The sequence below is a fragment of the Penicillium cinerascens genome (genome assembly GCF_028974065.1).
Source record: "Penicillium cinerascens strain IBT 15544 chromosome Unknown scaffold_4_segment0_segment1, whole genome shotgun sequence".
Classification (NCBI taxonomy): domain Eukaryota; kingdom Fungi; phylum Ascomycota; class Eurotiomycetes; order Eurotiales; family Aspergillaceae; genus Penicillium; species Penicillium cinerascens.
The window spans coordinates 2,243,742-2,269,596 of record NW_026695298.1 but is presented as its reverse complement, the minus strand read 5'-3'; the positions used below and the strand labels follow the sequence as shown (position 1 = coordinate 2,269,596).

The window sequence follows — 25,855 nt, the reverse complement described above, 5'->3', positions numbered from 1 at the left end:
AGATAGGCCTTCGATGGCTTCAAAAGCTATTTATTCCGTCAACGAATAGCCGTACGCAAGGCCGATACCGTTTATTAGTCCTTGATGGGCACGGTAGCCATCTCACGCCCTATTTCGACCAAATTTGCTCAGAAAACGAGATAATTCCTATTTGTATGCCAGCGCATAGCTCGCATCTTTTACAGCCGCTTGATGTTGGTTGTTTTGCTGTTTTAAAGCGCTCATATGGAGGCTTAGTTGATCAAAAAATGCGGCTTGGCATAAATCATATTGACAAGCTTGATTTCCTTATGGCCTACCCAAATGCTCGCGATAGCGCTTTCCAAGCGCTTACAATAAAAAATAGCTTCGCAGCAGCGGGTTTAGTGCCATTCGATCCAGAACGAGTGCTTTCAAAGCTTAATATCCAGCTTCGGACGCCTACACCCTCAGGAAGCCGCCCAAGCAGCCGATCAAGCATTTTTACCCCTAAAACACCAGCGACCGTCGCCGAATTGCTTAAACAAGCATCGTCAATCAAGGCTTTCCTAAAACGACGCTCAAATAGCCCCCCATCGCCCTCGCAAACCGCGTTAAACCAGCTTATTAAAGGCTGTCAGATCGCTATGCAAAACGGCATATTACTTGAGCAAGAAAACAAGGAATTACGGGCGGCCAACGTAATGCAGAAGCAAAAGCGTGCACGGGTTAGTAGGTATATAGCCTCTAATGCTGGTATGTCAGTGCTAGAGGCTCAGGGGCATTTACAAGCCCATGAGGCTAGTTTACAGCCTATAGCACCGTCTCCAGCAGCACCCGAGCAGCCTATTCAGCAAGCGGTAGCACCAGCGCGACGGCGTCAGTTTACGTGTTCTTTATGTAATCAGGTAGGGCATAGGGTCAACCAATGCCCAGCTAGGTAGAATAATTAATATAGAGGCGTTTTGGTTGAAAAAAATAGATGAAAAGTAAGAAGTAGATGGTTGGGTGGGCGGCTCGCTTGTGTGGGCGGCTCGCTTGTGAATTACGTTATCACAAATAAATTCAATTTATTCCGAGGTCATCATCAACAATCGGATCTGAAACCCACAACTTCAGTCAAAGCTCATATCCACGAAGGTGTGATTAAAGGCCAACCTATCAATATTCATCAAACCACCAATTATAGCTTCTTTGTCCGCCAAGGCTACTAGCAAATCGCAAGGAAGTAAAATCTAAGTGTTTAAGCTTTGGAGGTTCAAGCATACTTCCTATTTGGGTTTAGCCTGGCGGTAATGACGACAAAGCGGCGCAACTCGCGCACCTCAAGCTCCATCTTGCAACTTCGGACTCTTCCAAATAACTACTCCATTGTAAACAACATGGCTAACGTCGCTCTAATTGGTTCTACGGGCATGGTGGTAAGCTTCAACCATATCCCCAACCCTGCCCTTGAAATCCCCGCATAAACAAAGGCTCCATCCCTGCTAAACACCGAATCCGTGCGACATGAACAGGGCTCCCACATCCTCACCAGCCTACTCTCCAACAGCGGCGTGAATCGCGTCGACACAATTTCCCGCCGAGCCCCCCACGCAGCCACCGCGGGCCCCCAAACCAAGCTCACTACCTTCGTGTCTGACGACACCTCGAAATGGGGCTCGCAGCTCGCGGCGCTGACACCCGCACCCGAGATCTTCATGTCCGCCTTCGCCACAACCCGAGGCAACGCAGGCGGCTTTGAGAACCAGCACAAGATCGAACACGGACTGAACGTCGAGCTTGCGCGCGCGGCGCGCGACGCCGGCTCAAAGGTCTACGTGCTGATCTCGGCGCAAGGCGCGAGCAAGGATTCCCGTATTCCCTATTCACGCATGAAGGGTGAGATTGAGGAGGATGTGAAAGCGCTTGGTTTTGAGCGGACTGTTATTCTGCGCCCCGGGTTGATCTCGGGTACTCGTGAGGAGAGTCGCCCCTTGGAGGCTGGGATTCGCTTTATTGCGAGCTGGGCAGGGAAGGTTCATTCGAGTTTGAAGGATGGGTGGGCACAGGATGCAGATGTCATTGGGAAGGCCGCTGTTAATGCTGGATTGAAGGCGTTGAAAGGGGATGTCCCGGAGGGAAGTGAGAAGGTATGGGTTGTTGAGGGGAAGAGTATCATTGAGCTTGCAAATGAGTCTTGATTCCGAGTCCGGATCTCGATACTTTCGCGTATTGTACATTGTTTATTCTCATATGTTACTCTCGGTGGTCTTCGTCATTCACTGTGATTTCATTGTTGAAAATACGACGCACAATGGCCAGGAGGAACATGACGTACTCAATGCAGAAATGGCATGAAACTGAATACTATCGCAACATTATCAGACTTCTCTATTTCCGCCTCTACTCATCCTTAGGCAGACCCACCATCTCCAGTGAATCCTTCCAGAGTCTGGCTTCCTCGTCAGGGTTAAAAGCATAGCTAGCATATTTCCCACTATAAATACTCTCATCCAAATCATCCTCCTCGGCCACGGAACAGTCACTCAAATAGAGACCACCTTTACCCTCCAATCCCTTCGACACGGCAGCCCAGACCGTAGTCGCTGCTCCCTGCGGAATATCCTTCAGATTCCTGAGCAACCCCTGATTTTGCGCCATCTTCTGAATCACCTCAACCGGCAGATGCCGCCCAATAGCAGTCGCAACAGCACCAGGGTGAACGCTGAGCGCATGCAACCCAACAGATCCGTATCGACGCTCAATCTCATTGGCCATGTAGATATTAGCCAGCTTCGACTGGGAATACGCACGGTTGGGTTCGTAGTCGCCGTTTTGGAAATGGTAGTTGTCTGAGGGATTCAGACCGCTGCGTCGTCGATGTCCTGATGAAGCTACCATGACCACCCTCGACTGGAAGTCTGGAGAAGAGGCAGTCAACAGTGCAGGCTTGAGCAGCTGGAAAAACAGAAAGTGGGATAGATGGTTGGTTGCAAGGTGCAGTTCGTGGCCACTATCGGTGAGCTGCAGGTTCTGAAATACCACGACTCCGGCGTTGGCGATGAGGATGTTGATCGTTCTCGTTTTTTCGAGGATGGTTTCGGCGGCGGCTCGCACACTCGTCAATGAGGTTTGTTCCATCTGGACTAGCTCCATTCGGCTGGGGTCGAAGAAGTCTCTGAGTGCCACCTTGGCTTTGGGTAAGTCTCTCGCTGTCAAGTAGAGAGTAGCTCCTGCGGTCCCAAGAGCTCGGGCTGTCTCGATACCAATGCCGGAGGAGACACCGGTGATAACAACGACCTTTCCCGCGAGCTTTCCTCCCATGCCCTCGTCCTTGATGATTTGCATAGCTGTTGGTCGGGCATCGCCAGGACCCTTGGGGTCGGCATGACCTTCGCCGTAGTAAGCCATGCTGTAGACAGATTGTTTGAGATATTGGTGACTGGAATTGGGCCTTGAGCTGGTTGGGAACAATGCTGCATGTATGAGCTTCGAGCGGGGAACTTTAATGTTTATATACCATTTCTTAAGAGCTGCCCGGACTTTTTTATAGGGAATTGATACTACCAACCCCGCCCTTCCTCCTACCGACACCCCTGCCTGATTTAGGAGGAAGGGTGGGGTTGGTAGTATCAATTTCCTTTATATAACCTTAGTCTACATTGGCTGACCCTTTAAGCCAAATCCGGATGGATCCACTCGAAGGGTAAGGCCGTAAACCTCCGGAATCTTTTCGCCCCCACGGGTGACGCTTTGTACCGCTCACGGTTTTCGCTGATATCATATCACCAAGCCTTTTGAAGGGGGGTAGCTCATCAGGTCATCAGGTCGCGCCCGGACCTGATGACCTGATGAGCTACCCCCCTGCGAGCAGTCTTACGCCGTAGAGCTTTTTCTAATTTTTTTTTCCAAGGACAGCTACCAAAAGGCGCTAGGTGCCAAAACGATATCTAGACTGCGCCATAACCCGCACCCGAGCCCGCAGCGGGTTCGGGTTATAAGTTGTAACCCGACCAACCAACAAAAGCCGTCAGCTGAATATTTCTCGTCTTGCTGCACGCGCCTTTGACCTTCTTATTATCTTATTCTGAATGTCAGTGACGTATGGTACTCACTCTCGGTCTCCTCAGTTAATGATTGCCAGCTTCTTCGATTCGGAACCGCACTTTATGATATATTATTGTCACGACCGTGGCTTCGGGGGGCGTCTAGTAATGAAGATACCCAGGAGAATCAATAGATGAGGCGAAGAGTGCTCACAAACAGCTTCAGATGAGGCACTTTATCAGTAAAGCTGAGACGATTTTACTTCGTGTGCAGGAATTTTCTTAGAATCAAGGCTGGTATACTAGCCATTTTAGATTAGAAATTCTGCCGGCAAAATGAATGTGGCTCTTAGAGAACCTACCGATGTACCACGGTGCAAAGTACTTGTACATATACTCAAAATTTGACTCAGCTTATAACGTGGGTCAGCTATACATTGATCTAGTCCTCATGCTTGATATCTGTAGCGGGGCCAAAATACTCTTTCCGTCCTTTCGTGACATACAAGACGAGACTAAGAATGAAAACGGCCCCAAAGATCACGATACTCCAGTTGAAATTTTCAGCAGTGACTGGCAGTTTGCCTGGCCAGAATGACCAAAATATCGCGAAAATGGAGTAACTCAGGCCAATGATGTTCACCGCCAACCCCCATTTCCGCCCCATATCCCATCGACGGACAGGCAAGGTACCGGGGTACCAGATTTTTCGCCATATCACACAGGTGATTGATATCACGTAGGTGTACATCAGGGCAGCGGTGTTGAGAGAGATGATAGCGTTGAATGCAGTATCAGAGCCGATATTGATTAAAGAAAGCAGGCAGCTGAAGATACAAGAGAGAGCGATAGCATTGACAGGTATCTTCCGCTTGGGATCAATTTTCGATATCCATCTCGAACACGGAAGTCCTCTGTCACGAGCAAAAGCCCAAGTCTGGCGAGAGGTGGAGGCGTTAAACATGATGTTGCTAAACATGACAGGTAACAAAATGATGACTGTTAGCCCGTTAACTCCTGCCGTGTTGGTAGCCTGCTTGAACACGTAGAGAAATGGGAAACCGGTAACATCGTCTAGGCAATCCACAACGGATGGAGTGGCGAAGAGGTAGGCAACCAACAAGATGGCAGCCATGATTCCATTAATGAAATATCCCCAAGCCATGGCCCGCGGTACGTTGCGGCCGGCGTCTTTAATTTCTTCTGACATATGCGCACACGCATCGGAACCTGAGGCCTGATTAGTCTTTTTTCCCGGACTGCTCTCTGCCTGAATAAGATAAGTGAAACTTACTTAGACAGCCATAGATAGCTGAGATTTGTCCAACCATCACACTCAGTCCCATTGTAGGTAATCCACCTAGATTTTCCCAATCCGAGACGAAAACGGCTTCAGCAGATCGGTGAGGAGACATAGCCCACAGGACGATCAAAACCACTGCCCAGCAAAGGACGTGAAGAATCATCAAGATGTTACTCAAGATTGGCATCAGATCTGACGCATAGACATTGAAAATGTATGTCACAAGAACCATTGAGAACACAAGTAGAGTGCCTTGCCAGCCTTTAGGATCGTAATCCGGATTGCGAACACTGATCAATCCCTGGATGATGGTGCCGGTGAGGAAGGATCCCGAAGCTGTTCCGGATTGCCATGCCAGTACGGACATCCAGCCAGTGATGTAGCTGAGGAACTTCTGGTACCTAGGTGAGCAAAACTCCGATACCCAATGGTATTGGCCTCCATCGGTAGGTGCCATTGAAGCCATTTCCGATAACGACGCAATTATGAATCCGAATCCGATAAAGGTCCAAACATATGACCAGAACATGCCTGCCAGGCCTCCATTCTCCAATCCCTGGTAGTTCGAACTGGAAAGTGTCAATGTGTGTGTTCTGTGTCCAGAGAAATAATATCACAATTGACTCACATAATCAAATATTCCCAAGTGGCTTGCAAGACTGACGCAAAGCTCAATGCCGCGAGAGGTCGCATGTTTCTCTAATTGAAGTCGCATAACATTAGCTACGAATGTAGTACCTCTAAAAGCGATTGTTAGAACCTTGAACTCTTGATTTTTTCCCATGCGATGCATTTCATCGTCGTCCAGTGCTGTCCCGCCTTTTGAGGAGGCTTCTGGGTTCCTGTGATCTATCCCCATACCCAGCGTCTCCAACATGGTCGCTTTGGTTGAAGTTTCCATGATCCGATGAATGGCGAACCAAGCAAAATAATGACAGATATAGAATTGGGTTAATGGGGATTCAGGGACTTTGGGAATAAAGTATTAATTTCTACCTCAGGGGAGGGCCGGAATACCCATGAAAAATTGGATTTCTTACCGTGTAGCCCCGTGCCCCGTGCCCCGTACTGGCCCATGCCGCTCCGCCGAGGAGAAAAAGAAAAGTAGGCGGAAGCATGTTGAAGCTTTCACTTAGGTAAATTACTATTCAATTGGCCGCGAGGTTTTCTTGAAATTCATAAAATAATTGGAATTGCTTAGCAGGGCCTTGAGGGACCTTCGTTTCAAAAAAGCATGTTTTTGCGGCGCTAGGCCACGGCTGCATGGACTAATTTCTTCGTGCCTGTTGGTACTGTCCTGTCACCCTGATACGCACTACCCATGCATTAGGGTTAGACCTGTAACCTAGAATACTGGGTCGTGACCCACAGAACTCCATAAGAATACAACTACTATACACATGCTACAAGAGTGCCTTTACTAAGTGGGGCATTTATAGCCACGATGTAACAATGCCCGTTATTCAAGAAGACGGTACAGTACCAAAAGCCTAAAAGACATTATTTTGGGGGCCATCGGATTTTGTACCTGACAGCGCCTGCCGATGGGCTCCACCGGGGCCTCAGCTCCTTCGTCTCTGGAGATTGGCCCAAGGACTTTCCGTTTCGGGAGGCTTGTATACATCGAGGTTACATACGGGTACAGCTTTACGGTTTTTTCTTTTGGGTTGGCCGTACTTCCCTGCACGAGGTTTGCCTGAGACTACTATCAGAGAGTTTGCCAGCAATTTAAAGACGACGGAACCATCATCTCAAATGGAAGGAGGTAAATGTATAGAGTAGGGTTCAGTCTAACGCAGTCAGTCTAGAGTGGCGTTTCCCCACAGAAGGCTACATGTTCATTGGCGGCCCCGATTGGCTGATTGGCTGATTGGGACGGTAGAGTCTTCCCGCCATAACCATTATCTATTCTCAGCCCCGAATTGTGCATCTAAAACTAGTTTTTGCCTTCAATCCAACATCTGTACATCCATAATCCATCACTCAACTGGAAAAAGTCGGCATGCTCTTCAAAGCCAACTTGGAAGCTGCCTTGAGTGTTCTAAGGAATGAGGGGACGCGTCATTTAATGAGGAAATTGACTTTCATTGACGGCCTTTACTCTTTTTCGCTTCCCCTGAGAACCCCGCAACCCGGTTGGTTTTCTATGTATACCCTGGTCATGTTCGGTGCTACTGTGGCGCGTCAGGAGCCTTCATATTTCCGACTTAATAAAACCTGCATATCTAGCGAACTAGACCTGGCACTCACCCGCCCCGCGGGTCCAAGATCAGGAACCTCCACCCGTCCCTCCGAGGGTCAGGGTCCAACCGACCCGCATAAGACACGCTTTACCTATTTAGGACACGCCTTACTATTTTAGGATAAATGACTAAGCGAATTGACACCTAAAATGTATGTTTTCTGCCTAAAACGTAACTTTTTTCCTAAAATTAGTCACGTGGGGACCCTGAGGGTCACCCCCTCAGGTTCTAGAAATCGGACCCTCCACCCTCCAAGAGGAGGTGCGGGTGGAGGGTCCGGAGGGTCACCCGCGGGTGAGTGCCAGGTCTATAGCGAACAAGGATTGATCGCCGTGGAAGTCTTCTGACGATTCGGCCCCAAAAACTTCCCATTTTACAATCTGTGTTTCCCTCCCGACTCAAAAACTGAAAACATCTTCAGCCCTCTCTCTCACGTTTCAGATGTGAAAATTTCTGGCCTTTTCTTCGTTGATCTTTACACGAGTCCTAACTTGCCATGTCGGCCAATTCGACAACGGTGTCTTCGGGGGTGAGCCCTCCTCTCACGACGGATAATGACCATAACCATAGCGGACTGGTTGTGGTCATCACCGCATTCAATCTGTGTCTGGTTTTGTTTTCTGTCGCAGCTCGCACCTTCTCTTCGTACCATAGAAATAGTCTGCAGCGAGATGATTATACATTTGGCGCTCTCGTGGTACAGTTTTATACACCCCGTCGTGAATTGACAGTGCTTGCTTCTTGTATTTAGACTAACTCTTTATAAGCTTGCAGCAATTTGCCAGATCGTAATCGTGTTTTGCCAGGTCCACTATGGGTGGGGAACTCCGATCGGTGGCATCGAGACCACGAGCAAAGAGCAAATGTTGAAGGTGAGTCGTCTTGGAGATATTGAAATTTTCTAGGATAGCTAACATCACAAAGACTGTATATCTTGCCGATATATTTTCCATTCTTGTGCTCGGCCTTTCAAAGATGACAACCTGCTTGTTCTATGAGGGCCTATTTTCCCAGATGCAACGTCGACTTTCCTTTGTCATTCTTCTGGTAATGATCGCGTGGACAATACTATCCGCATTTCTGTTGGGAATACGGTGTTCTTCTAGTCCCTGGTCCGAAATCAGTGCAACTGATTGCAGTGGATTAGTATGCATTGCCCCTACCGAAACGAATATAAACACTGACTTAGCTACAGCTTACCCGCTGGGATGTCATTACAGCCCTCGATATTTCCACCGAGATTGTACTTCTTTTGTATGCGGCATTTGCAATTCACAAAGTCAGGATCTCGACCAAGAAAAAAATCGTCGTGTTTTGCGCTCTCGAGAGTCGGATTTTGTAGGGTTCCTTCACTAGACGATTGATTTAGAAAATATTTTGCTAACACCGTCAAATTGGATAGGGTTATCCCCGTCGCGGCAATCCGTCTGCACTTCATCCAAGCCCAACTCTCCTCGGAAGATCCAACTCTCTCCGGCTCCTTTGCCACAGTCTCAACGGAGACATACATAGGTCTTAGTGTCAGCTGCCTCTTGACGGCCTTTCTTAAGTCCTTCGTTGCAGTCTACGAAGACGATATCGGGATAACATATACGTATCGAGGGCCATGGAAGTCTGAATTAAAAGGCACTTCTCAGTCTAATTTCCGGTCAAGAACTGCTGCGCCGAAGGAAACACCATCTCGAAATCTCCCCAGTCGTTTGAGAATAGAGCCAGGAATAAAGGGCTGGGAGCGAGAAGAGGACCCCATCATCGAATTATCTGAGGGTATTCAAGGGCATCAAAATATGAGAACTGTACATTTAAGCGTGCGAGACGAGTTTATAGAGCTACCAGAACGAAGTGAAACTACAAGTATTTAATAAATCTTCTTCTGGCCGATCACGCTGTTTGGCTGTCAAAAAGTCTAGATTCTGACGTCAAAATTCTGGTTGAACCTTGGAAGGTCGAAGATAATATTCGATTTAGCTCTGAAAAGAGATCTACTTAGTATTTATTTGTCAATTGCTTGACAGACTCGCACGTTTAATATGGGATGAAGTAGTTTTTGGCCTCGATAGCACTAAAGTCGATTTTTTTGGTAAACGGCGGACCTGTGATTTAACGTATTTCCCAAGCGAGTGGCCACCCCAAGCGAGTGGCCATCTTCAAAACACCATAGTAAACGCGATATTTTACCACCTCATATCTCAACAACAAATGATAATTTTTCCTTCATCCTCCTACTACTAGCATTGTTTGGCCCGAGGAATAATTTATATTAGTTTAAAGTTAATGTTTTGATTGTTTTGTTATATTACCATAAAGTACGCTATAATTTAGCTATTTTAACTACAAAAATATATCTCTGAACTACCGTACCTCTAAATCTCCCTAGGCCCTGTAAATAGGCTAAATATGCTACAGCGAATATAGTACTAGAAGAAGACTTTATAGTAATCTATTGTTGTTGAGATATAAGGTGGTAAAATATCGCGTTTACTATGGTGTTTTGAAGATGGCCACTCGCATGCCCTGAAATGAGGAACGAGTGAAAGGGGTTATTTCGGCCATGGCTACACGTGAGGTACGCGGCGTTTGGCCGCGAAAGCTGGCCTGCCAAACTTGCCCCCTCGCTTGCCTCTGATTCGCCAATTTTAGGGCCTTTTCTCGCTTCTCGTTGGTTGCAGTCTGTGTTTCCTTGCCCTGAAACGAGGAACGAAGTGGAGGGGTTTTACTACCCTGCGCGAGCTGCCCGCAAAGCTTTTGCTGCGCTCCCACTACGATACCCTTCGCCGATCCTTACGTTTCGCTGTTTCTTCTTCGCTTTTACTTGCTGTTTCTTCTTCACGCCTTCGCCTTTTGTTTGCTGCTTTTCTTTGCTATCACGTGCCTGTCACGGGCGTCTCGTGTCGTGTTTTGGGATTCTCCACGCTCTCTTCTCTTTTGCTCTTACTTTACTTGTTATGTAGCGGGTGGCCCAGGCATCGCAGCGTAGCGCCCCGATTAGGGACCGTAAATGCCATCTTCCAAAGCCTGAGGCTTGGACCCCCAGCCCTACTATAGATACAGCCCTTTTCTCTCTTTCCTTCCTTCCGTGCTCTCTCATGGGGCTTGATGGCTTCAGGGCTACTGGCCTGTGATTTGAATATGCCCAGAAGGCCGAGGCCCCCTTCTCTGTTCCCTCTCTACACTGTAAAAGATTGTACATAAAGAAGCAGACGTGTCCAATAGTCTTCTGTGAACTCTATCAGATGGGTACATGTTTAAAAGCATACACATTTGGCGCGTTATAGAATAGCATTTGCCGAAAGTCACGCCCAACCCCAATCACTTACAAATCTTCCTAACATAAATCGCCAAACAATTCAACTTAGGACTTCACGCCTCATCGATAAGAAACATGCGTCCCATCCTCCTTAACATGTATATTCCTCCGCTTGTTCGGTGTCCCTTTATAACTCGCTTCCCGATCAGCATTCCTATCCGGGCCCCCCTCATTGGGACCCTTCCAAGCATGAACATCCTTGTTCGCGGGACTCATGTTCAGCGTCCCTTGCTTGCCCTTCTGGCTCGCCTCCTGCTCCGTCGCCTCAAGCTCGCTCTCCGGCGCGGTGTTGGATGGATCGAATGCGGAGTCATGGTGCGCGAGCTCGCTGTCTGTGCCCGACTTACTGACCTCGGAGCGCTGGGGGTTCAGCTCTTCGCGGTTCCAGTCATTTTCTTGGTTGGATTCTTTCCGGAGGGGCAGGACAGCGCTGAAGGCACGGCGGGTTGTTGTTGACGTCTGGGATGTCCAGAGGGTTGGCGTGGGAGTGGTATGTTGGGCCATTCGGCTGGCTCGTTGGCCGCTGGAGATGACGCTTTTCCACATTGCGTAGTCTGGTGTGAGGGATGCGGTTGTATATAGAGTTGGTGTAGAGAGTTGCAGAGGATTGTTGGTTGTACAGTGAATTGCGAGAAGATGAAGATGAATTCAAATTGTACGGAAACAATAGTATTTGGAAAATCAAGAGAAATTACATAAGGTTTTAAAAGCCTTGCCAATCATCCCCAGATGCCCTGTTCTGTTCGAGATTCCAAAGGCTGCGAGATATCATATTGACGTCACTATCTAACGCTAACCCGATCCGGTACTAAGCTTCCTGTTTCGCTCCAGCAACATCGTCGTACCAAAATGATGGAATAGTGCTAAATACGCGAGATAGTTAATCTCCACGCGTTAATTCGTTTTGGCATTTAAAATCAGTTCATGGACCTGAACCGACGCCACGTCAACAACGCTCAGTACGGGACTCTAGGGATTTGATGAATAATCGGATGCATATTTTGGTCATTTGGTTTCTTTCTCATGTACGGTATCAGAGATATTAGCTTGTAGCTTCAGAAGCTGTTACATTTACGTATGGGCCCGGATGTACATGGAAGACCTATAGCCTCATCCGTTACTTCTGAGCCAGGCCGGGGTGCAGACGAGCCAGTAACGTGACCGATCGTTGCAATTGATTACCTACCGGTCAACACGCAGGCTCAGACTGGAATGCGAGCGCACTGTATCATATGCCAGTTATTTCAATGCTGCCAAGTGCGCACTCGATCGTGATTCCAGGCTCTGGTGGCAAAGTGGCTTGCATTGTGGAAGCTAAACATTATGTCAGTTTAAACAAGAAAGGAGAGATCACCAACCAGAAATGACACGGAACTTCACTTCCGTGCATGTAATAATAAATGTGTGCACAGATATTCATCCACGTTGTGAAGATACTAGCACCTGGCGAAATGCAGACGCGAAGGTCAGCGTCGAGAGGGATCTTAATCGACCAATGAATCATCAGGCTTGGCCCGACTCGGCATGGGCGCTGATGATATGCACCGGTGGCACTCGTACATCGTGGGTGGGGAAAGGATTTGCTAGCTGCATATGACTGACACCCTAGCCAGGATGTGTCATTGGGTGCGGCACTCGGCTGCAAGTGAGGAATTCTCCCTCGGCTGGCCAATCTGGGCGCGCTGACCCTGCTGATAGGCAGCGGTTCTCTGCCCGTTGATCCCCAAAGCTCACAGAGCCTGCCACCATTTGTCGCCTGGTCGTAGGCAAGCGCGTGGAGGGTGCGGGAGCCTCCGTTTACTTTAAGATCACGGGATCCCAAGAGCCCAGCAGAGTGGAAGCGTGTATGTGGGTCCAAGAATCCAATTTCAACGTTGTAGTACGGACAGCGGAAATCCATGGCACACGAAATCAGCCTGCAATGGCAATGACCCTGTTCTCGATGGCTCCGAAATTACATCTGGCATCGACGCTTGTTGGGCAGGAACAATATCCACACTTTTCCCATGGTTTTGAGTCTGATCCTTGCCCGGAAGAGGTAGGGGTCTTCCAAGGAAGGCAGAGACTATGTTCCTTTTCGGCGGTAAGACGGGCCCAGAGACAAAAAGACCGGGGGTACTTGGAATGCTGATTCGATAGTTTCAAGGCCGATGTACCAGCTCGCTGCTCGATATCGATCGGTCCTCTCCGAAATTACGCCTTCTGAGGCTGTTTAGAGCCGGTCCAGGGATGCGGGCTGCCAACTCAACATCTCACCATCGATTGTCTTCCCCGAGTTCAGGCAGTAAACGTAATAGGAACGGCAGTCTCCGATGATCATGCGCAAGATTCATGAATAACCGGTTAGAGTGGATCCGAGGACAGGATGACAGAGGGCAACCTTGGAATGCAGCCAATTCCATATTGAACTGGAAAAGGCAAGCCCTCCTGCACGGATTTCGCGAATTCAACAATAAAACCATGGGTTTTTGAGTGGAGCATCTCCGCGGGGCCCAGAAGCATCGCGCCTTTCGGCCCATGGTCTTTGCCGGTTAGCCATCGCTACCAGGAATCAGCAGTATCGAGCCAGAAGCAACGTGCCACGTCAGAGTCTCCGACCTTTGGTGCATCTGCATGTGTTCAGCAGAATGTGGAAGGTGTGACGGTTCGTGTCTGCGACGAGCGCCGCACGGCGTCCAGGTCCTATCATTTTCGCCAAAACAAGCAAATAGATGACGATGAACCACAAACATGAGTGGGGATCGATGCAGGACCCCTCCTCTGCAGGCCTGAAAGATCAGCTGAATGAACATGGATGTACAGATGTATCTTTGCCCAACTTCCGAATGGTTTAATGGGTCGACCGAGACCAAACCCAATTCCGTGGCCCGTGTCCCTGAGTGCAGGTGGTACCAATAATAGAGCCTCAGTGACGCGAATGTTGCCACCCGAGTGAGGAATTATTGGCTCTCGTTCACGGAGCGGAAGCATGCGGCAGGGCATGGAGCGAGGATCAAGTCTCAATTCTGATACCCTTGCAAGTCAAGGCTCGGCGAAGCACCGATGGAAGACCTGGGCCCTAGATCGGGTCGGAACATCGTGCTCAAATATCGCCCAATGCAGTGGAGTGTAATGGCAAAAAAGGAAAATGGAGAAGTGTGGCACCGATGTGAGGGTGCATGCGTATGCAATCACAGAGACGGCGACGCCGAGTGGAAACATCCGTGGGAAAAAAGGAGACACTCGGGTCGAAAGTCCGTGTCAAAGTTGATTATTATTGAAGCATTGAGCCAATCAACGGGCAAGATCCGGTCAAAAGTGATGGAAGGTACGACATGCCATTGAGGTGGAGTCACAGGGGACGGTGCATAGGTCCTGTCCCATTCGGAAACGACTGCAGCTTTCCTTGTGCTTGGAAACAAGGTAATCCCTGACCAAAGAAGGTCTGATATTTGCACGAAAGTGACAGCTGGCAGAGACCCAGAGAAACCCAAATCATGCAGGATCGTCAATGCAGTACGCAACAGGATCACAGCAATCTGACTCCATGCGAACGACATGCACACGAAGGCGGGGAGGGGTAATTAGCGACGGCATGGTTGCAGTAGTCGAGACTGAGAATTGGACGACAGCCATGGACTGAGGGATTTTCCAGCTCTCGGTGCATCATCATAGGGACAGGAATCGCCACAATGAAAATATTGCATGCACACTTGAAGCAACGGTTCATCCTTGGTGACTCCATCCGGGATACCTTGGGCATCTTAAAGTCTCCACTATCCGGAGAGCTTCTGACAGCCAACCAGATCCAGCTCAACCAGGTTGCAAAGTGAGTTTCGATAAATGAGAGTCACGGACGATAAGCCGTCCCCCCGCCGGTGAGCGTCGATCGTCAAGAGGACGACACGAACTTGGGGGGCCCAAGAGATGGCATTGAACTCCCGACCAAAACATAAATAGGGCCTTTCAGGACCCCTTGAAGGTCCATGGAGTTCAAAATCATCCCCCAAGTTTCAAAATCAAAGACCTCAACCTTGGGAATCAGCAAGCCATATCCATAGAACTGCTCAGAGACAACACTCTCCGACAATCGTTTCACTCCATTAAACCTCCTTTAGAAAGGCCTTTGACTAGAATTGACCAAAGTCAGCCTATCAAACTTGTCAAGCGAGTTTGGAGAGGTCAGGCAGAACCAATAACCAGCCTGATTCAACCTGAAACAAGATCCCGGGGCCGAGAGCAGGTGAGTCTGATCACATCTTGGAACCGAGTGGCACTGACGCATCCGATAGGCATGTGCTTTTACAACCAGAAGCGATTCTCCTGTGGAGACTGGAGCTGGACCAACTTTGCTCACCGATGCAATTACGAGTATCGCACCGGCGAAACATGCGGTATGAAACTCGTGAACATGACTGAGAACGACAGCAGCAAATGCCGTCTCTGCGAGAAGATTGAAACTAAATTTCGCCGGCGAAGCGCCGAGGTCGACCGCCTCGAACGGTGGAAACGGGAGGGTGCCAATCTGGTGGCCTCAATCGATCGGTCCCACAAACTGATCATGGACCTGGACAAGGAGATTTTCGTCCTGCAACGGGAGCGTGAGACCCGAAGGAACACCCTTGTGAGATAGGGCGGTGTCCTCGATTGTCAAGATTGGAGGTTGTTTTTAAGCGAATAGCGACCTGTATTCCAAGGTTGATTGGCCCCTAATTTCGATTTTTTGTTTGCTGGTCCCGTTTCCCTCCTGTGATCATATCGACTGGCGGATTCTGAGGGGCGTTTCACGTTTCACCACACAGAGCAACATTGTCTGTGACATCAAGTCTGAATCGATTTTCTTCAACGTGGCGGGCAAGATCGCTCCCGATGGCATGAAAAATGTGAACAAGTTATTATTGGTTGAGGAGATGCAATTGCAATTTTTTCATAGGCTATCATCGTCCCGTAATATGTCAATGGAGACTAGTCATTTCATAAGCGCCGTGTTTTCTTGGATCAGCGGTTCGCTGAGACGGCTCGAGTCTCATGGAGAAAAGGCGTCTTCTGCTGCAGATGGCCCAGGGGCAGCCACTGCAGCCTGGAGAAGATAAAATGATAGCCATTCGATCTTGAGAGGGCATCAGGCAATATCCCAATAGGTGTTAGAGAGGGGTGTTGCTGCCCGGTGGACGGTGAAACCCCTCATTCCCTTTGTCACGTGTTTTGTACCATACGCTTGGTAATCTGAGGGATATTAGTTAGTTAGACATTTCAGTACATCTCCGAGTTATTCGAGGTGAATAATGAGTCAAAGGAGTGGTAGAGGATAATAGGTAAAGTGAACAAGACCACACCTTCCAAGGTTCCGTAGACGGCGGCGGTAGACTGTCACTTTTATCCGACCACCGTTAGCGCACACAGGGCAGAGACCTAGAGTTAACATGATCGATATATACCATTATTCAAAGAGAAAGGCACCGGGGGAATAGGCTTGCCGGACCCCCTTTTATTTGCAGCGTTTTCCAAGGTTGAGACCAGGTGGCTGAAGGTTAAGGAATGGAATGACGACTCGGAGGATATATATCGCCCCGCGAGATGTAGGATCGGAGAATTTACTTTGCAGGAACCAACAACACTGAATCCCAAGCCAAGGGCCTAACGACTACGTGGACCGGTCTATTTGACTCTGCTATGCTGGATCAAACATCGTTACTTGTGGACAACGGGGCGGATAGAGTAAGACCTATCGCCTGAACGTATGCCACGTCACGAACCAGCAGCTGCAATGCAGTCATTAGCAGAAGCCATCGGACGGGACAAATGCCTCGCCAGGAAAGCCGCCGATATTGAGCATTTTTCAGGTAGCAAACTTGGAATAGCAGAAAGGCAGAGAAGGATAACCAACAGATATTGATTTTCAAGTATCTGAAAACAGTGGGCAAAGGTATTAATCTATTTAATCTCACCAGCCTCGGGCTCGTCATCAACCTTGGCCAGCCCTTGTTCCCGCAGAAGTGCATCGATCTCATCGGCGGTCCATAGGTGGTGGTAGATCTTTCCGTCCTTGGTCTTGCCCACTGTTGCAAACTCGACTGGTAAAGGAACAGCTGGTCAGTACTTTGGGATCCAAGCAAATTGACGGAGATGGTCGACATCACGTAGGGGCTGGGAACTCACTCTTTTCACTGCTCAGCTTCGTGGAATCCATAGTCTTGCTCAGAACCTTCACCGCCATAGCGCAGGCCTCCTGCAAAGTCTGGTCCTCCTTGTAGTCCTGCTTGAGCAAACTCTGTGCGCTGGCATTGTTCGCGCCAACACTCGTCGCCTTCCATCCGCCGTAATTTCCACTCGGGTTGCTCTGGTACAGCTGAAACTGACGAAGGTGATCCCAACCGGCATAGATGAAAGACACACCGAACGGACGGAGACCACCGTGCTGCGTATATCCTTGCTTCAAGTCACACAGTCGGCGCACAAGCTGTTCGCAGGGAATGTCTTCGTTGTAGGTGAGGAGGTAGCGTTGAGCGTTTTGACGGGCGTAGTTGATCAGGATGTTAGCATCGGCGTTCATGCCAGCCACTGCGCAGATCATGTTACTGGAAATAGTTAGCCCAGTGATCTCAAGAGGTGATTGCGATGACTTTATTTGATAAAATGGGGTTTGTTGACGTACTCGTTGATTGTGTAGAGCTTCTCAGCGGAGGTGTCCTGCTCAAGCAGCTTGCTGGTGACCTTTCTCTCGGCGGCGAGGACAATTCCATCCTTGGCTAGAATACCCAGGGCAGTACCGGCGTGAGAGATGGCTTCGAGCGCATATTCGACTTGATACAGCCGACCCTCTGGGGAGAAGATGGTGGTCTACCGAGCAGCGTCATAGGTTAGCTGGAGCTGCACCCGCCGACAAAGCATGATTCTACTCACCCGTGAATCGTAACGTCGAGACATGTTGCAGCGAAGACGTAAGAGAGCAACAATTGAAAAGAGTAGACAAGAAGGGAGATCGAGGAAGTAGGGGAGGTCGGAGTTGGAGATGAGCTCGAAGTTCCAGGCAACTCGCCCTGGCGCGTCCTCTGTCATCCGCCAAGCTCGGACCACCTCACCACACCAAAGCTTTCGGTCTTTCGTTCTCCAGCATTGAGCCCGGCCGGCTCTACCAATTTGAACAATCTACTGCTTTATTTCTGACATGCTCAAATCCACATACAGCGCGCCACCCCCTTTGCCACCGGGGTGGTCGGAGCATCGAGCGCCTTCGGGTTGGTTTTGCGCTTGATCGGACTTGCAGGATCTTATTAACGATGAACTCTCAGGCCATTTGTACTACTATAATGCTGCTACGAAGCAGTCTACATATACTCGGCCCCAGGCGCAATCTTCTCAACCTGAGCTGCCCGCCCCAGAACCCTCACAATCACTCCCATACTATTCGCCAGAAACACTACCACCTTTTTCGTCAACGCCTTATGGACCCGCAGGCTACGCGCCTGGGGCGGGCCAATTAGGCCAACAACAACATGACCATGGTCGCGGTGGCTTCCGTGGTGGAAAAGGCTACCAAGATCGCCGGCGGCAAGAGCCTCAAGACCGACCAAAGTCGAAGCATCTCATACCTGACTGCGCGCCATGGGTTCTCGTGAAGACCAAGCTTGGGAGGCGATTCGTTCACAATCCCGAAACGAACGAGAGCTTTTGGAAGTTCCCCCAGGAGGTTTTGAAGGGCGTTATCGAGTATGATCGTCTTGAACGCGAACGGAAAGAACGAAAAGAGCGAGGCGAGGCGGTGGAGGAGCCTACCAAGGATGTCGCAGTCACCAAACCAGAATCGCCGTCACAGCAAGAAGATGTGACGCGAAAGGAACCGAGTGCCGGCCTTGAAACAGGCGGCGCGCAAGACAGTGACGAATATGAAGAAGTTGAAGTTACCGACAGCGAGGCGGAGGATGGGGAGGGCCAACCATCCAAACGCACTCGCACTGACAGCCCAAGTGCGCAGGATCAGCCGGTCGAATTCACCGAGGAAGATATGGAATACCAACTCGCCGCGATGGGCGAGGACTATGGCTTGGATCCGGGCGAATATGGCGAACCGGGAGAAGAAGACTGGGAAGAGGGCGCGGAAGGGCTACAATTGACGGACGCTGATGCCGAAGCACTATTCCGTGACTTGCTCGACGACTTCAACATCAATCCTTTCACTACATGGGAGACCATCGTCGAAGAAGGTCGCATTATCGAGGACACCAGATACACGGCGCCTTCGAACATGAAGCACCGAAGAGAAATATTTTCCAACTGGAGCCGAGACCGCATCAAGGATGTCCAAGAGCACAAGGCGAAACAGGCAAAGCAAGATCCCCGCGTCAAATATTTGGCTTTCCTCCAGGAGTACGCAACACCCAAACTGTACTGGCCTGAGTTCAAGCGCAAATACCGGAAAGAACCAGAGATGAAAGACACGAAACTTTCCGAAAAAGATCGTGAGAAGCTCTACCGTGATTACATTTCAAAGCTCAAGCTTCCTGAGAGTACTCGCAAGTCGGATCTGTCAGCGTTGCTCAAATCAGCTCCGTTGCATGCTTTAAATCGTTCTTCAAACCTGGAGGCTCTGCCGACCCAGATCATCACAGATATCCGATATATTGCGCTTACTGATAAAATCCGCAACCCGTTGATTGAGGCATACATATCTACTTTGCCTCCGCCACCGGAGGAAGAATTGACCGCGGAACAGCATGAAGAGCTCGACAGGAAGCGGAGGGAAAGGGAAAAGCGTGAAAAAGCCCTCGAGGACAGAGAGAAACGGGTAGAGGAAGAGAAGCGGAGACAGCGGGGTGATGTGATTCGTGGCAAGCATCTTCTCAGGGAAGGTGAGGCTGAAATTGCAGAAGCCATGAAGGTTCGCAAGGATGGATTGCGCAGTTACATGGATGTCGATGAAACACCAGTTGGCGAGCGAGAAAAGCCCACTCAATGAAGACAGAAATGAGATATAAGATCAACATGCTGAAACTCCAAGTGAAACTTGGCACAAAGTTAGGATACAGGCTGTGAATACTATGAAGAGCTTTGTGGAAAAGGCGCCATTCATTTTTGTTGGAGGGTATCATTGTATGTTAAAGGGAGCTCATGTCCCTTTCTGTAGAAACCGGCAGGCTATTCACACCTCACATGGTCATTTGAAACGCCAATCGTCCCAATCCTCGTCGTCATCATCACTGTCACTCTCAGCTGCAGGTCCTGCCTGTTGATCCTCCGACAACATAGGGACGTCTCTGGTCTGGTCTTTGCCACGTTTTTGTCGTAATTCCTCTCGCATATGCTTCAACCTCCGCACACGCTCCTCAAGTTGGTCCATCTCATCAAACTCTTCCTCCATAAATCGCGCCGCATCCTCTCGCTCTCCTTCCAATTCGGCTTCCCTTGTCCGACCGGCGGATACCTTCTCTCTATCTTGTTGCGCCGCAAGCTCCTCGTTGGTTACGGGGGCCGCGGATATCGTCGCTTCGGCTGCGACGGCAGCTGGCGCATGTGGCATTCGGGTTGGCGCGGCGACTTCGCGTTCAAAGGCAGCCCATTCATCCTCATCGACAGCACCAGAGGCTTCCTGCGGTGGCGGTATTTGTTGTGCCGCTGGCGCAGTGATCTGTTGGCTCTCATCGAGGGGTTGTTCGGGGCCTGCCAAGTCGTCCTCGTCGACGGATTCCAAGACGTCATCCTCGGGTGTCTCTTGAGCGGTGGGAGCGGCGCCCTGTACACTCGCTGCAGCCTGAACGGCTTCGAGATCTGTGGATCGTAGCTTCTTGCGTATCGCGCCCTCCCCATTATCCACCTTGCGCTTTTTGCTGACACGGTTCCCTGAGGTATTTGGCGACGCGCCCTTGCGCGAAGCTAGTTCATTCCGGAGGAGCGATCTGACGTCCGCCATTGTTGAGAGCGAGGCAGAGACGGGAGTTTTCAGGTCCAAAGATTGAGTGGATCACAGAGATATGAGTTGAGATTGCAGCCGGTTTCAGCTTGATTTAATATTTGCAAAGTGATTTTGCTCAGCAAGTGGGGAACCAACGAAGCTGGAGAAGCTCATCGCGATCCAAGGGCGTGGCTGGTGAGTCATGTGACGCGCTGACAAACCGCTCAAGCCACCGACCCGTCTTCCTCCTTTCCTGATCTTGGACACTCACAACTCCATCTCCTTCCATCAACCTCAGTGTCATCGCTGTCAAGCGTCTGCTAGAGTAGCGACTACCATCTCGACCTTTGCGTTTATCTTCCGCTCTGTACCATTTCAGAGCGCTACAACATCTCACGCGACCCCGCAGGGCGAAAAGTCGCGACTGGCGCGCAGCAAGGGATCGCAGAACCTGTCAAAACACGTCTCAGCGCATATCTTGCCACCACACGCCCGTGAAAGTACCTCTGTATCCTGGGGGAACAGCTTTGGTGATCAAGTAATACCGTGGACCAGGCCCCGGCGCTGTTTTAGCGTCTTGCTTTTTCTCTTGTGTATTACTCTTAGCCCCTTGTGCTCGTAGAGAGAAGACTGCGACCGCTGGCGTCTTTCATCGTCCTGTAATACAACCTTCTACTTTTGCCATGGCCGGTAAGCACTCGTACACCACACTCTCTGGCGCCAAATTAGGCCCACCCGTCAGTGGACAAGCCAGGGTTGGGACCGACGACAGCGCTGGGAACCACTCAATGAACAATGACATGCTAACAGGCAACGCAGACGAACCACGTCGCTCTGGTCGCGCGACCAAAGGCCAGCACAAGAACCTCGAGCTGCCCGACACGCCTGCGAAGAAAGGCAAGGGCAAGAGCCAGAAAGACAAAGGCAGCAAAGCCTCCGCCGAACCTACCCCCGGACCCAGCGAAGGCGAAGAAGAGGAAATCATCCGATGCATCTGTGGCGAATACGAAGAGGAGGAAGACGTGGAGCGGGACATGATCTGCTGTGACAACTGTCTGGCATGGCAACACAACGACTGCATGGGCCTCACATTCGCCAAGGGCTCCGAACCGGACAAATACTTCTGCGAGCAATGCAAACCCGAGAACCACAAGGCGCTGCTGGAGAAGATCGCCAAGGGCGAGAAGCCCTGGGAACAGGTCGCCGAGCGTCGGCGACAGGAAGCCGAGGAGAAGAAGTCCAAGAAGAAGAAGGGCAAGAAGAGTAGCAGCCGCAAGAGCCAAGGCAAGGCCGACTCTGGAACTCCGGCTCGCGCTGGAACCTCTGCGACACCTGGCCCTGGCCAGTCTCCTCCCCCCGCTGCCTCCGCGTCGGCCGAGCCTGAGAAAAATGGCCACGAGTCGCGCCGGTCGAGCACGAACAAACGCAAGCTTGATGAACAGGCAGAGACGGACGTACGTCCTTTCCCTTTATATTCTCTATCACCCAGCCACAAAGCTAATTGGATTCTCCTGCAGGGCCCGCAGGTGAAGCAGCAGCGAGTTTCTCCGCACACCACGGCGGCAGCTCCAAAGGTCAAGACAGAACCTTCAACAACATATGCCTCTGCCGCAGTTGGAACCGTGGAAGAGCTGGTGATCCCAGCTCGTAAGAGTGCGGCCACTGCTCTCATCAAGCTATTTGTAGAGCAGGTCACTGCGGCACAGAAGAAGGGCTCTTACTCATTGCCCGGTGGCCAAAACGCAGAGGATGCTGCACGGCAACTTGGTCTCGCCATCGAGGATGCCATGTACAACCATTTCTGTGGACGGACAGGCGAGCCTACCGAACCATATAAGTTGCAATTACGAACGATCCTGTTCAACATAAAGAAGAATCCTTCTCTACGGGACCGTTTGCTCGTAGGTAGCCTCTCACCCGACCATCTTTCTAGGATGAAGCCGGAGGAGATGGCCAGTGAGGAGTTGCAGCAAAAGGACGCAGAGATTAAACGGGAGTCTGAACGACAGCACATCATTATCCAGGAACAGGGCCCCCGAATCCGACGCACACATAAAGGCGAGGAATTGATTGAAGATGACGTCCAGAATGCCGCCACAGAATCTGTCTTCTCGACTGCGCCTCGCAGGAGCACTGCCGAGGGTGCTGATGGCAGCCCTGCAAATCAGAGTCCAACCACCCCGAAGTTGCAGCAACCTAAGGGCCGAGGAGGACGAGGCCGAGGCCACTCACCTACTGGTGAACACCATGATCACGTCTTCCCTGAAGTCGCCACCCACATTCGCGAGCCTGTGCCTCATGGCAAAATTCAAGCAGATGCCGAGATCGACCAACTGCTGCGCGACGATGAGCCTGATTCGCCTCCATACTCACCGAAAGATTTCTCCGATGACGGTGTCGTCTGGCGCGGTAAAGTCGCTATGATCCCCGTCTCTGAGTTCATGTCCTCTGCCAAACATGTCGGAGGTGCAGACCTCAGTGGCCGGATTCCGTGGAGTCAACTTGCACCGTCCACATTGCTGATTGATGGCCGAATCGATATTCAGCTTGCGAGCAACTACCTTTGCGGCCTGCGCTTCAGTGCTTCCACCGATGTGTCTGTGATTGCCATCAGCAGTCCCGACAATCCTACCGAGCGTATAGGCTTTGACAAGCTTTTCGAATACTTCTCCGGCCGCAAGCGGTACGGTGTTATTGGAAAACATCCTTTGCCAGCCGTCAAGGACACCTACATTGTCCCCATCGAAGCCGGCACTACAAACAAGCCCGAGTTCATTGAGCTTCTGGAAAACAACTCCCTCGAAGGCCCTATCAACGAGCGCACTCTCCTCATAGTTTTCGTCGTTAAGACCGGCGACTCGAATCCTCCTTCCGTCCAACCGCCTTCTCACCAACCCAGCCTGGAACCGGCCGCTTCTGCCAGTCCTCTGACAGCCGTCGGAGCTACCCCTCAACCCCATCAGTTCTCGACCGCCGGACAAGCACCGGCCGCCCAAGTTGCACCGACTCCTCCGTCCAACTTGAGCAATCTCTCTACGTTTGGTCAGCAGCCAAGCCAAGTCGCAGGCTATCAACAGCCCGCCGTGACCGGCATGGCCGCCGCAGTGCAAGTGCTCGGTGAGCAGGTTAGCGCACCTGCCATCCAACAACTTCTCAAGACCGCACCCAACGTGGACATGACGCAGTTGAATGTTGTCCGTGACATCCTGACTCGCCAACCTGCCGCTGCAGGCAACTACGACACGCTCATGCAGGCGCTCTTTGAGATTCAGGCGAACGGCCATGCTCCACAGCCGAACGTATGAAGCTATGCTGATGATATCTGAATATTTTATCATGTACTGTACAGTTTGTTTGAGTTGATTTCATTGTGGTATTTTTGGTGGGTTGTCATACTGTTTTTATTGCAATCTGGTGTTTGGGAGAAAATCCCCGGGTTTAGGTTTTCAGGTTTTATGATAGTGGGATACCCACAGCTAGTACTGCTGGCTTGCCCGCAAAAAATGGATCTGCTTTTTAGTGTTACTTCTTTTTCTTTTCTTATAGTGCCAATGACCATGCATTGTAATGTTGTCAATGAGGGTACATGGCTCAACCAAACTACTTGATTCTTAAGACAGTGGATTCAATTGTCTTCAATTCAGACCAGACTTGGGGCCGTCGAAATGGAGTCATATATGGACTAGTAGAGCTCAAAAAAAATAAAAAATAAAAATACAATCTATATCAATAGATATAGATACCAAAAGATCCACTCTATACTCAGCGAGACATCTCCAACTTGGGTCTAGTAGAGTGAACAAGTACTTCCCAACACAGGTGTAGATTCTAATGTAGACAGCTTAATTTCGAATAATATTTGTGGTATTCAACAAAAAACATGGATATATTGAGCGCATGGCCGATAACCACCCATAGTCACCGAGGACCATCCCCGTACCGCACGTAGAGAACGCCTGCGCTATGCAAAAGACCCGACCCAGAGCAGAAAGAAGAAACCGAGACTCATTACCATCTTCCACCCCGACGGCGGTAACCTCCACCACCACCACCACCGCCATAACGAGGACCACGACCAGACCGCCCACCAGCACTGTAGGGATCGTCATCTTCATGGTGGCGCACTGGCGGTGCCCGGCCCTTGAGTTCCATGCTAAGCTTCTTGGAAGACTTGCGCATATCCGAGTATCCCATGTGCATCTTTCCAAAGAAGTGATCTGCCAATCGTCGGTCGTTGTCGAGTCGACTCAGATAGGCACCGCAGACGTCGCAGACTTGCAGCTTTTGATGGCCAGACGGACCGGAGGTATCTTGGAGATTCTTGAGGTCGCGCTCGCAGGTCTCCTTTTGATGTTTCGCTGTGCGGACCTTGTGCATTTCCGTCAAGGCCATTGCGACGGAGCCTGTCTCGCCGAGGACGGAAACTTCCAGAAGGCCGCCGTTGATGGTGTTGGTGAGATCGGCGATTTGTTTAAGCTATATCGGGGTTAGCACACATATAAAGGGACAGGTGCATGTTGGAATCATGGACATACAAGAGCATTGGTTTGTCGAATTTCGTCTGGTGTCTTCTCCAGCCGGCGCTGCGCAGTCTCGATCCGACGGTCACAGTCGTCGATGTACTTCTGCATGTCGCGCAGGTAGTCAAACTCGAAGCCCCATTTCGCCTTCTCCGCTGCGGATGCAGTCTCGTACTCCGTCTTCAGTCCTTCGCTGTGCACCTTCGGGCAGGGACCGAGGTCCTGCTTCGTGTTGACGAAGAGGTCGTGAGGGCAGGTTCCGACGAGGTAGGAACGGCAGACTTTGGGGTCTGTGATTGAAAGCTGGCTATTGCGACCCTGAGCGCCGGTACCAATGAGCTGGTCAGCTATAAGTAAATTGGTGATTAGCTTCGTCCGGGGAATTGGGGTAGGTTGCAGATTGAGAATGGGCGAGAGTTTCAAAGAACTTACCTCCCATGAGCTGCTCGAGCAGCTTTCTCTGTTCAGCCGCCATAATCAATGCCTAGGTATCCGAAGGGAGAAATGGCAACAATGGCAACACACGAAAAGGCGGGGACTTTTGGAGATGAACGGCGAAGTCTTGGAGGTTTTTTGATCCTGGCGCTAAGGAAGGCGGTGAGGCGCGACAATCAACAGACCAGGTGTG

The 25,855-nt window shown here is 50.4% G+C and overlaps 11 protein-coding genes across 11 annotated transcripts; 5 read left to right on the top strand and 6 right to left on the bottom strand.

Annotated features, from left to right (window-relative positions):
• Positions 1–1,340: 1,340 nt before the first annotated feature.
• On the top strand, positions 1,341–2,141 carry N7498_009962 (uncharacterized protein; the record flags this gene model as incomplete). The annotated part of the gene is made up of 2 exons (XM_058457018.1): positions 1,341–1,379; positions 1,476–2,141. The coding sequence occupies 2 exons, from the start codon at positions 1,341–1,343 to the stop codon at positions 2,139–2,141; spliced, it is 705 nt and encodes a 234-aa protein (XP_058303917.1).
• A 202-nt stretch (positions 2,142–2,343) lies between these two features.
• N7498_009961 (NAD(P)-binding protein) lies at positions 2,344–3,351 on the bottom strand (the record flags this gene model as incomplete). The annotated part of the gene is made up of 1 exon (XM_058457017.1): positions 2,344–3,351. One exon carries the CDS (start codon positions 3,349–3,351, stop codon positions 2,344–2,346), a length of 1,008 nt encoding a protein of 335 aa, XP_058303916.1.
• A 1,077-nt stretch (positions 3,352–4,428) lies between these two features.
• On the bottom strand, positions 4,429–6,190 carry N7498_009960 (putative GABA permease; the record flags this gene model as incomplete). Its single annotated transcript, XM_058457016.1, has 4 exons — positions 4,429–5,216; positions 5,281–5,858; positions 5,918–5,988; positions 6,050–6,190. The coding sequence occupies 4 exons, from the start codon at positions 6,188–6,190 to the stop codon at positions 4,429–4,431; spliced, it is 1,578 nt and encodes a 525-aa protein (XP_058303915.1).
• A 1,838-nt stretch (positions 6,191–8,028) lies between these two features.
• N7498_009959 (uncharacterized protein) lies at positions 8,029–9,394 on the top strand (the record flags this gene model as incomplete). The annotated part of the gene is made up of 5 exons (XM_058457015.1): positions 8,029–8,229; positions 8,300–8,404; positions 8,457–8,678; positions 8,728–8,870; positions 8,935–9,394. 5 exons carry the CDS (start codon positions 8,029–8,031, stop codon positions 9,392–9,394), a joined length of 1,131 nt encoding a protein of 376 aa, XP_058303914.1.
• A 1,505-nt stretch (positions 9,395–10,899) lies between these two features.
• On the bottom strand, positions 10,900–11,385 carry N7498_009958 (uncharacterized protein; the record flags this gene model as incomplete). The annotated part of the gene is made up of 1 exon (XM_058457014.1): positions 10,900–11,385. The coding sequence occupies one exon, from the start codon at positions 11,383–11,385 to the stop codon at positions 10,900–10,902; it is 486 nt and encodes a 161-aa protein (XP_058303913.1).
• A 3,727-nt stretch (positions 11,386–15,112) lies between these two features.
• On the top strand, positions 15,113–15,451 carry N7498_009957 (uncharacterized protein; the record flags this gene model as incomplete). Its single annotated transcript, XM_058457013.1, has 1 exon — positions 15,113–15,451. One exon carries the CDS (start codon positions 15,113–15,115, stop codon positions 15,449–15,451), a length of 339 nt encoding a protein of 112 aa, XP_058303912.1.
• A 1,301-nt stretch (positions 15,452–16,752) lies between these two features.
• pre9 (proteasome core particle subunit alpha 3) lies at positions 16,753–17,745 on the bottom strand (the record flags this gene model as incomplete). Its single annotated transcript, XM_058457012.1, has 4 exons — positions 16,753–16,892; positions 16,978–17,396; positions 17,474–17,658; positions 17,722–17,745. The coding sequence occupies 4 exons, from the start codon at positions 17,743–17,745 to the stop codon at positions 16,753–16,755; spliced, it is 768 nt and encodes a 255-aa protein (XP_058303911.1).
• Positions 17,746–17,986: 241 nt separating this feature from the next.
• On the top strand, positions 17,987–19,774 carry N7498_009955 (uncharacterized protein; the record flags this gene model as incomplete). The annotated part of the gene is made up of 2 exons (XM_058457011.1): positions 17,987–18,056; positions 18,111–19,774. 2 exons carry the CDS (start codon positions 17,987–17,989, stop codon positions 19,772–19,774), a joined length of 1,734 nt encoding a protein of 577 aa, XP_058303910.1.
• A 198-nt stretch (positions 19,775–19,972) lies between these two features.
• Positions 19,973–20,725, bottom strand: N7498_009954 (uncharacterized protein; the record flags this gene model as incomplete). Its single annotated transcript, XM_058457010.1, has 1 exon — positions 19,973–20,725. The coding sequence occupies one exon, from the start codon at positions 20,723–20,725 to the stop codon at positions 19,973–19,975; it is 753 nt and encodes a 250-aa protein (XP_058303909.1).
• A 665-nt stretch (positions 20,726–21,390) lies between these two features.
• On the top strand, positions 21,391–24,012 carry N7498_009953 (uncharacterized protein; the record flags this gene model as incomplete). Its single annotated transcript, XM_058457009.1, has 3 exons — positions 21,391–21,397; positions 21,527–22,161; positions 22,225–24,012. The coding sequence occupies 3 exons, from the start codon at positions 21,391–21,393 to the stop codon at positions 24,010–24,012; spliced, it is 2,430 nt and encodes an 809-aa protein (XP_058303908.1).
• Positions 24,013–24,715: 703 nt separating this feature from the next.
• N7498_009952 (LUC7 domain-containing protein) lies at positions 24,716–25,702 on the bottom strand (the record flags this gene model as incomplete). Its single annotated transcript, XM_058457008.1, has 3 exons — positions 24,716–25,183; positions 25,243–25,574; positions 25,660–25,702. 3 exons carry the CDS (start codon positions 25,700–25,702, stop codon positions 24,716–24,718), a joined length of 843 nt encoding a protein of 280 aa, XP_058303907.1.
• Between the last annotated feature and the right edge of the window lie 153 nt (positions 25,703–25,855).